This window comes from Argentina silus (genome assembly GCF_951799395.1).
Source record: "Argentina silus genome assembly, chromosome: 11".
NCBI lineage: Eukaryota > Metazoa > Chordata > Actinopteri > Argentiniformes > Argentinidae > Argentina > Argentina silus.
Window position 1 is genome coordinate 4,493,870 of NC_139665.1, and position 11,147 is coordinate 4,505,016.

An 11,147-nucleotide genomic window follows, 5' to 3' on the forward strand; every position below is an offset into this window, starting at 1 on the left:
ATTGGTTTCAGGCCCTCATATGTGCACTGGTGTTCCTTAGCCCCCCTTGTGGGGCTCCAGTGTTGCACTAACCTTGGAAACACACAGCTTATCAGGTCACTATGCACCTCTTAAATTAACCTCTACAGTTACACCTGTAGAGGTTAACGTTGACTACTAATGTTAACGACTACCCTAATGGATTGATTTCTCTTCTCTCAGACAGCTGGTTCACAGGTAAATTATGTATCCTCAGATGAGACGAACAGCAGAAACATAAGCACCATTGTCTCCTAATTCAATAATATATATAGTCACATTACCAGGAAAAAAAATACCACATGATACAAAACCTGTAGTCTGTGCTGCAATTGGAAGGAGATCTGATTTCATAGTGCGTGTTCTTCTGCATGACACAGACGTCATCGGACTATAGCTACGGTTAGGATACAGTAGCTACTGTTTTGGTGTCGCATGCATACGATGATATACTGTATAAAAAAAACAACAGCAAATTGTGGTCATCAGATAAAGTCAAACTCCGTTTTACAGTCGTGTGTGTTGTTGTTATTACTCAAAGCCCCCTCCCACAATTGCATTTCACAGTGTTAAGGATTATTACGGAGGTACACCATTCGAGGACAAGCATGCTATAAACACATTTTTGATAGATCATCCACACACTCAGTAATCCAGAGTAGTAGAACAGAAATATTTGACCTCTCCGAAGATGCAGAGGGAGGGATTGTGCAACCAGATGTCTCCCTGGCCCCTACCGGTTATCTGAATGTGATCCTTTCTAAGAACCTGGGATGGACGTTGTGGATGCAAATGGAGCATGAACAGCTGGCACCAGTCAAGAGCCCAAATGCTGCTCACCTAAAAACTGTTGAGTACCAGGTTCAAAACTTCTGATGCCTTCAATTGTTAGACTGAGGCAGTTAATATATCATAGGTTTGATGATCACTCTGAATAACTTGCCACCATCTTGCTGTGGGTGGTATACTTTGGTGTGTGACATATATGGGTTCAGGCATTGGTAGGAACTTGTACACATTTGTCATAGAGGCAAGGCCAACTGTCCCCATAATCCACACAAAATAATAATAAATAAACAAATAATCCATGTCACAGTCACATCTTGAACGCAAAAAATGCAGCCATCTAAACACAATATATGACCGAGGACAAGTTCCTATCAGGGCTATGAGGTCTATCTGAGCCTTTGTGAAGAGCATGGACATCCCATGATACAGTGACATGCTATCTTGATGTCAGTGTTTGTGTATATTGCAGTATAGCAACAATCGTAAGGCCTACTACTTCAGTTCAAACCTCACCTTGGACATGCAATGATGCAATGTTGGTGGGAAATGTTACAGTGCCACATCTTAGGAAATGTAAGTGTAAAATAAAGCTTTTGTAATTTGTCGCAAAGCATATCCATGATGAACTATAAGTAATGTCATGCATATTCCACAAAGATTCTTCCACCCCTTAATCAAAATTCAAATCATTTTACATTATACAGTCATGAGAAAAAGTTAGGACACCCCCCAAAATATTAAGTTATTGTTACTGTCTTGGTTTTGCGCCAAACATGTCTACTCTTACTGTGCCCAAATAGTTCAACTTTGGATTCATCTGTCCAAAGCACATTGTTCCAGAAGTTCTGGTCTTTCTCTAGGTGTTCTCTGGCAAACTTTAGTCTTGCCCTGATGGGTTTTTTTTGACAGCAGGGGTTTCCTCCTTGCACACCTCCCATGTAATGCAAACTTGTTCAGTCTCTTATTTATGGTGGATGCATGTACTTTGACATCAACTGTGGCAAGAGATACCTGTAGGTCCCGTGATGACATTCTGGGATTGTTGGAGACTTCTTTAAGCATCTTTCGGTCAGCTCTTGGGCTGAACTTGCTTGGGCGGCCTGACCTGGCCATGTTGGTGGTGGTTTTAAATGTTCTCCACTTGTAAATTATTTTCCGGACAGTGGAATGGCTAATTTCGAATTGTTTGGAGATCTTTTTATATCCCTTCCCAGACTCATATGCATCTACAATTTTTCTTCTGTAGGCCTCAGAGAGCTCTTTTGATCTCGCCATGGTGATGCAACTCACTTCAACAATCAAGAGCAAACCAAACTAAATGTCTGAGGTTTAAATAGGACAGGCTCCTCCTAAATGTGGGGGTGTCCTAACTTTTTCCTCACAAGATTGCATTTCTATTAATTACATTTTACCAATCATTTTTTAAATAATTTGTTTCAGTTGTATTTGTTTAGTTATATAACCTCAATTTTTCAATATTGTTCAAATGAATATCAAATGTCCATATGTTTGAATATGTTGAAAAAGACAAAGGTTTTCATAGGGTGTCCTAACTTTTTCTCATGACTGTATACTCCTTAAATTGTATGTTTGGACAGTGCCTGTCATTCCACCCTGTCATGACACCAATTCACAGGAAATATTCTATGCAGTTTTTCACAAATCCGATAGGTTGCATTATTGTTTTTCTTTTTCAATCAGATATGTGTACTTTGATAGGTGTTTCATGCGTTCCTCTTAGTCACCCCTTGTTGCCCATCATGTGGGGACGCCCTCTGCAGCACCAGGAGGCCCGAGAACGTAAGGGAGATCCCCACCCACCACAACGCAATGTGGGTCTCCCCGAAGATCAGCTGGCCTAGAAATGCCTGTATGAAAAGTCATTAACCACCAGTCAATTTTCAGACAGATGCATGAAATGCCCTTTAATCCAGTGACATCAAAGTTGTTCAGATATTAGAATTTGCAAACAGCAACATAAGGTTGTATGAATCTGTGTCACATATCTTGATTCAGATAGACACATGTATGTACAATTTAAAACCATGTACTTGTGGGGCTGGTTTCCCGGACACAGATTATGCCTAATCCTTGACTAAAAGGCATCATGTCCAATGAGGGCTGGTTTCCCGGACACAGATTAAGCCTATTCCTAGCTCAAAAAGCGTCTTCAAACGCAATTTTCTATTGAAAGTGTGATTGAGTGCAGGACTAGCCTTAATCTGTGTCTGGGAGAATAATTAAAAACCTTTACAGGTTAAAGGTGGTACTTACGGAAGATACGAAGTTAGAGGCTGTAGTGGTCACAGTGGCTCGGATGGAAGAGGAAGAATATCTGAGGGCCTTTGCGAGGAAGGTCCACATCACAGCATTACAGGTGAAGAGCAGCCCACCACATAGCAGTCTGAGGGGAATGTGTAACTGCAATACAGAACAGACACTGATGTCCACATGCTTCATAAACCTACATACATTACAACAGACAAGACATACTCCAGATATTCTTAATTAGGCCATAGCTAGACTGTGACAATAGATATAGATTCATGAGCTTCATCAGATGACTGCTTCTCGTCTGTGAAATTACAATGACAAGCACGTGCCGAGCGTCTTTGAAGGTCATTAGCCGACCAGCGTTTTGGAATTAGTCTGGAAAAATCGCCAAATAACCCCATTCGACCGCTGAAATAAAGTGATTTATACACGGCAAAATAACCCAGAGGATTAGAGTTTCATACGAGACATGATGTAATAGGCTCCGTTAGGTCGCAGGGGCTGCAATGTCGTCTTTGCACGCGGTTACGGCTGTAGACACAGCAGGATGCGCCTGTCCAGAACGAGATGCTGATGATGCTGATGATGATGCTGAGCGCACAAACTGGAGTCAGAAGCGTTAAAAAACTTCCCGCCTGGCTGAGAAATTACCCTGCTAACACATTGACGTCTACATTATTCAAAGCCATTGAATCCCATCGTGTTAATAATTCATGCTCTTGAACTGCGGGCGATGCCTCACCCAGTCACAAGCAGTCGTCTCGTCCGCTTGTCTAAATTTCCGCTGTTCTCCCCATGTTCGGAGCCCAGTTTCACATACACCTTTTAGGTAATCGGCTCCGAGGGACAGCTTTGCAGATGATGATGCGACTGCCCCGAGAAAACCCGCCAGCAATGCATAAACAACGCCAGGGAACATGTTGACAGCCGAGGAACATTGTTTCTAATCCTTCACATTTCTATTGCTGGATTGCGCTGTGTGCGGGGTAGATTCTGTACTTCCTACCAACAACCGTCCGGTGGCAGCCACACCAATCAAAATACTTGGTCAGTGGGTAGGTGTGCACCGTGGTTGGACAAAACACTTCGGTTGTACAGCATTGTGGGATAAGTAGTTTATTTGGACCTATATTCCATGCGTTCAGAAACTGTCAATGAAAATTGATTTCTTTTTTTTTCTACCATGGTTTCTTCAGGACATGATTGATGCCAAGTGTCTCTCAAGGGCTGTAGCGCTACCCAATTGATGAACCATTAATTAAAATATTTCATACAATATGGAATGAAAAGTCATGATATTTTTTAACAGAAAAATGAAGGTCTTAAAAGCAGTAGCCTAGGATATAGGTCGCTCCTTGTTACAGTAGCTTTTTGTCCTCTCTGGTCTATTAATGACAGATGTAGCGGAAGATCAATGCAAATCTAATGTCATTTAGTGGGGCCAGGCTCTCAGTGAATCAGCCAGGATCTTGGCCTGCGCAGAGGGCAGTGTGGGCCCACACAGTGAACATGACACACAAGATGGATGATTCTTACAGCATACTGATGATGAGTTGGATCATAATGGTTCATTACCTGAAACCACGCTATTACAGCAACAAGTGGAGGGGAGAGACAGATAGGCCTATACATAACTTAGTTCAGCCACATCTCTGCCCTAGATTGATGGAGCTAGCTGTCAAGAAATGTGGAACTGGGACAAGGTTCAGAACCTAATTATGAGCAAAAGGATAGAATAAGAGGCGGCCATTGCAGTTTCTTTACATTTTAGGAAACGAGTTATGTCGAGAAAAAAAAATATTTTTTCGAATTAATTTAACGACACAAAAAAATCATCCAGACACATTGTGAACATAAAACAAAGAACTGTCTAGGTCGGACCAACAGACATCTTCCAATGGCAGTGAGGGCCTTTTCAGGAGTAGGCTATTGGCTGGGAACGAGGAAGCCATTGAGCAGGAGTCAGAGGAAGTGGTAGAGGAGTTGCACATTATGGGTATTGATTAATGATGGTAGGTGGGTGGTGTGTTCACTGTTCACACATCCAAGCAGTCCACAGGCACTGGTGTACCACACGCCCCGAAGATCAGAAACCTGAAATACTTAACACATTTCATGTTACTCTTTTGGTTGACCCCAGGACAGGCTACTGCCATTGTATAAAAGAAAGGACCTATGATAGAATAGCCTTTACAAATTCTTACAAATAAGCTGACCCTGATGTTGCCCTTAATGCCTTTTCTGTCTCCTATGATGGAAAAAAGCACATTTTGAACTTCAGCATTTGAAGTTCTTACTTTCAGGTGAACATATATATTGTTATATTTCAGTATAGAATATACTTTTTTGGTCTTTACCTGACTAAATGTGAGCATTGTGTCTGGAGAGTCTTGAATGACATAGGCAATCAATCCCAGATACGTTGCACTTCATGCTGTAGCGGTTTTTTGGTAAACAGCTGAGGGATGGGGCTGGAGAAATGTTATCACAGAGCTATGGATGCAAGGACTGACCATCACGATGGATATGCAGGTACTTCAAGAATCAATGGCTATATATAATTAATTTAGAAGTCCAAAAATGTATGTACCAATCCCAGATTTCCGCTTTAACTAAAATAAAGGAACTTATATGCAACACCATCTATGACAGGCCTGCATTGAAATATCACTATGTTGATAAATCATCATACCTGAAATTTGACTCTAGTCTAGACTAGTCAAGTCTAGAAAGCTCATTAATGCACATGTCAATCTAAGTTTAGAAAGGTTGTTAACGCAGAGGCCCTACACTCACCAAACACTTTATTAGGAACACTATACTAATACTGAGTAGGGCCTCCCTTTGCTCTCAAAACAGCCTCAATTCTTGATTGGCATTAATTGGCATTGATTCTACAAGATGTTGGAAACATTCCTATGAGATTCTGGTCCATGATGACATGATTGCATCACACAATTCCTGCTGATTTTTCAGGTGCACTTTCAAGCTGTGAATCTCCTGTTCTACCACATCCCAAAGGTGCTCTATTGAATTCAGATCCGGTGACTGGGAAGGCCTCTGAAGAACACTGAACTCATTGTCATGTTCATGAAACCAGTTTGAGACGACTTTTGCTTTGTTATTATCATGCTCCAAGTAGCCAATAGAAAATGGGTAAATTGTGGCCATGAAGGGATACACATGGTCAGCAACAACACTCATTTGCATATGCTAATACATTAGTATTTCACAGGACTATAACATTGGAATGTTCGGAATTCACAGCTCAGCCTCACCCATCAAGACTTTTGAGTGCAATCCAATCTAGACAAGTATATCAACTTCAATATATGAACAGGTGAATTTCTAATTCAGATTAATTTATTAATCTATATCTACAGAAATGTAAATTTTCCTGGTATTTTCTTGTGTAAATAGGCCTGTATCTTAATCGAATGTATTAAACGTTCACCACGAAAAACGTCAACATGCTGTCAACACATCACAATGTTGTAATTTGTATATATATATATATGCCATTTAGCTGACGCTTTCATCCAAAGCGACTTACATTGCAGTGAGTGTATACATTTCAGTATATATGGTCCCAGCGGGAATCAAACCCACAACCTAAGCGTTGTTAGCGCCATGCTCTACCAACTGAGCCACAGAGGACCAATTTGTAGCCTAAAAACTTTGTAACCTAAAAGGTTCCTACAATAATCTGGAGGAAAGTAGCCTATACCTTTCAATTTCCAATAAATTATCAAGGCCATTCAGACTAAGCTTTATTTGATCATAATCGTTACAGTAGTAGGCCTAGGCCCTCTGCACGCGTCTTGTGCAATGGGGAGAAGGAGGAGACCCGCTCAATTCAAGTGATTAGCAAGAGAGTTCAGAAATATAGATCAGCCTACCTTTTTTTGTCCAAAATAAAGTGGTCCACAATACAAACGTCAAGGGAAATGTCGGGAACATTGTATCACTTTAAGGCTCCACGAATATTGCAACATTATGTCGATTAGGCGAGTGCAGCTCTTGAGGCTTTCCAGTCTTGTTTGTCTGCATCATCAGCACCAGTGGCGAGTATGTTTAATCAAAGGTGCATGTGCTTTAAACGCGAAGCTGACACTTTTTGTTTGACTCTCAAGCTACACAAACATGTGAATACTTTGCCACACAGCCTACTGAGATAAGCGGTTACCTAGTCAGAGTTAGGATGCGAACAACTCCAGTTTTAATAAACAGCGTTCAACTAAGCTTGACCTAAGCAGCTAAGTTGCTTGCTGTTCCACAATTATGTATATTTAGTTGCCAACCATAACAAGATAATGTATGCCAGTCAGCCTGATGTAAAAGTCAGAAGCCCATGGGCCTCCTTGCTTGGTGGTTGACCTGCTGCAAGTTGCTGAGTTGCATTGTAACATGTTATGTCCCGCTCAACATAAATAGGCCTTCATGACTAGATAAAGGTTGTGCAAACAAACATACATACCTATGTATTTCTAATCTAATGTATCTAATTTTTGTATAAAGGCCAATTACACCGTATACACACACTTGTATTAGGCCTATACTTACAGTAGCTTCAAATATGACTAAGATTACATTCAAAGTTGAAAGTACATCCCCAAAATAAATACACTTTCAACACACGTATACGTATACAGTACGTATTACTCTTTAAATAGTACTTTACACTACTTCAGTATACTTTAATATATCCCAACAGTATTACAATATTATTGTATATGATACAAGTTGTACTATAATATACATTAAATTGTGTTAACACACTTAAGTACACATTAAATACATATACAAGTATAGCAATGCTGTTTTTTTCCCCGCTTGAGCATGCATGCTTCCGTTACTTCCCCATCTCCCCAATGATCAATGTCATAATTTTATGCTTATAATCTTTATGTAATTGACATAGGTCAAATGTCTACTGAATCCTTGTCCTCAAAAACTACCACATGTTTATCAAGATTCAGTAGATGGGGGCCAAGATGATAATTCCAAACATTCCAATCTTATAGTCCTGTGAAGTACGAATACATATTTAGTTTAACATGTAAATTACTCATTAAGCCTCTTATTCCTGGTTCAATAGAGGTGATAATCGGGGGTGAAAACCATTGAAATGTAGGTAGTGCCTTTGCATCAATCGACTGCGATTGAGTTTGTAACATCCATTCCTTCACGAATGTAGTGCACTGCGTTGTTTAATCAGAGTGGAATTTAAACGGTTTGAACAATAACAATTGCATAGGAATGTATTCCTTACTAAAATATAATCAAAAACAGCAAATATAGGACTATTTAAAACATTTTGCCCACATTTTGTTTAACGTAGTAGGCCTATAGCGTATATTTCGTTGAATAATTATAAACATGTCAATTTTTCCTTTCTCCTTTATGTCTTTTATGTATGTAAAATAATGTAAAAGGGTTTGGGCCAAAATGTGTTGTATATATCAACAGAAAGCTCTAGATGAGGTATATGTAATGGCAAAAATGATGGGACTGAAATCCTTAAATGGACTGAGATAGAGGGTAAAAACAAGGAACCCATCACAACACAACGCATGGCTTCAGCTTGAGGGCAAAACGATACGTCTATATGTATAGACTTGCCATTACACTTCGTGTAATTTTAGTGATTTAAATAAATAAATTAGATTTTACTTATTAACTGAAATCTGATCTTTTGGAAAGCATGGTTTGAAATTGTTGTTTTAAATGTAATAAACAAGGCCTGCCAATCTCAGATTTGTTTAAGCTATCCTGTACATTTTTGTCAAGCCCTCGATAACAACTTTATTCCATGATCACAAAACATTGTTTACATTTCAATGTTCACATTTCTACATTTGTTATACAGCATTTTACACACACATAGCTGGTATATTTCGTTGAAGGACCTTTAAACGAACATTATTTTCGTGAAATGAAACAAAAATGATTAGGTTGCAAAACATGCACAACATTTCCTGGACAGATAATATTCTGAACATGTCAAAACATGACATGCGCTTTAAAATACCCGATTAGTCATGCATATCTAAATTGTTTACAGATATCCAATGAAGCAAAACACATTACTTTTACACTAAACAGAGGGGTCCAGCTGAGCTAAAACTGTTGTAATGCATGGCATGTTTTACCCAGGCCCCGCCTCGACGTTTAACACCTTCTCCCCGGTATGAAAAGGTCCTAGTTAACCTGAAGTGCACAACTTCTAATGTCCTATTGTTCAAGAAGGACATATATCCAGAGGTCTGGGACTCCGTCACTCCAGGTCCACAGTTCCACAGAAGGAGGTTTGAATATCAGCAATGAACAAGATGCAGAACATGGGAACATATCTGCCTCTCCAGGAACACAACGGTGCTCAGCGAAATAAGTACATCCGTTATAGCAGGAGATGCACTACCTATCCGGGGATGATCGCCTGTGTCATTCAAGACTCTCCAGACAGAATGCTCACATTTAGTCAGGTAAAGACAAATAATCTAGCCTACACTCAAATTCCGTAAACTAAATGTCTATAATAGTCTGAAACTGTGAACTTCAAGTGCTGATGGGCTTCTTTTTAAATATATTTTTCAGTTGATGGACAAGTTGAGAGCATTCGTCGTAGGAGACAGAAAAGGCCTTGAGAACAACATCAGGGTCTGCTTATCAACCAACGGCTGCTTCGTCAAGGTATGTCTATGAGAATTATTCAATGGCATATATAGATTAGTTAGTTCAAGTTTCTATCATTCAACTACAGTAGCCTATACTTGATATGAATTCCATCAAAAGAGTAACATGAAATGTATTAATTCAGGTTCCAGTCAGTCCATACATGCCAAACTCAAAGAAGAACTTCTGGAGAATCGACGAGAGTCGAATTACCGCGAAGATGGTGCGACGTCATTTCAAGGGCATCCTGGACAAGTTCCCAGAGTTGTCCTCCAAAGTGGGAATGGACGCAGACAAACCATCAGAGCGCTGCGTAACGATCTCACCAACACCAGCCTCCACAACAGTCTACTCACCAACACTAGCCTTCACAACGAGACCGAAGAGATGCGAGGTGAAATTCAGCAGTCCTTTCTCCATCGAATCTCTCCTGAAGAGAGACAGTCCTTCTCAGCTGTGCCCCAAAGTTGCCCCTTTTTCGGTTCTGTACACCAGCGCGCCAGTCAGCGTGGAGCAGCAGCCTTGGCGCGAAAAGAGAGACGTTGGAACAGAGAGGAAGTTGAGATGGGCGTCTTCATCCCCAGATCCTCATCCTCGAGCAGGTGACAGTTACGCCATCTACACGACAGGGGACGACACAGCCCACGGACTCATTGGTGGTGTCAGTGCAAAGCCCAGCAAGAAGATGCGCGTGTGTGCAGATCTCTCCATGGTCTACACTAGACCGAGCGTTGCTCCTCATTTTACCAACCCATGTTTTGTGAAGCACCATGTGCCCACATATGCTTTTGATTCTCAGCATTTTCGATTGTAAAACATCTTGTCCATCTCCCATTCTGCACTTCATACTGTTTTGATACTTTCAATAAAGTTAACATTGAAAAATAAGCTGTCATGGTTGTATTTATTTTGAGTTCGCGAATATGCTGTCCCTAAAGTCGTGCCAGATTACAATCAACCAAAAGAAACCAATGTTCATGTGGTTCATGAGTGGTTTGCATTAAACATTATATATATTTGGTCAATGTAGACGTACTCAATGGGTGGCTGATGCAAAGCTGTGGTTTCAAAACATTCCAATCTTATAGTTCGGTGAACATTTTAGGACGACATATTTAATACATGTATATCTTCATAAAGGCTCTTTACCTGGGACAATGGAGGTGATAAATGGGATGAAAAAAATATATGTGGGCAGGGTCTTTGCATTGAATGTGGGTAAGTAGTACAGCCTAACTATACATTGCATTAAATAGATTTGGACTTAATTAAGGTTTAATCAAACCTATATCAACCTATACGACATTTGTGTTTCACCAACATTTCCTGATGCAAGTATTAAGGGAGAGCCCAGACTAGCCGTGTATTTCAGCCATTGATAATATTTCAGC

General features: G+C 40.2%; 1 protein-coding gene across 1 annotated transcript; it reads right to left on the minus strand.

The window, feature by feature from the left end:
- Nucleotides 1–2,118: 2,118 nt before the first annotated feature.
- On the minus strand, nucleotides 2,119–4,000 carry tmem42b (transmembrane protein 42b; the record flags this gene model as incomplete). The annotated part of the gene is made up of 3 exons (XM_083680207.1): nucleotides 2,119–2,675; nucleotides 3,082–3,228; nucleotides 3,824–4,000. The coding sequence occupies 3 exons, from the start codon at nucleotides 3,998–4,000 to the stop codon at nucleotides 2,532–2,534; spliced, it is 468 nt and encodes a 155-aa protein (XP_083536333.1). The 3' UTR covers nucleotides 2,119–2,531.
- Nucleotides 4,001–11,147: the final 7,147 nt, after the last annotated feature.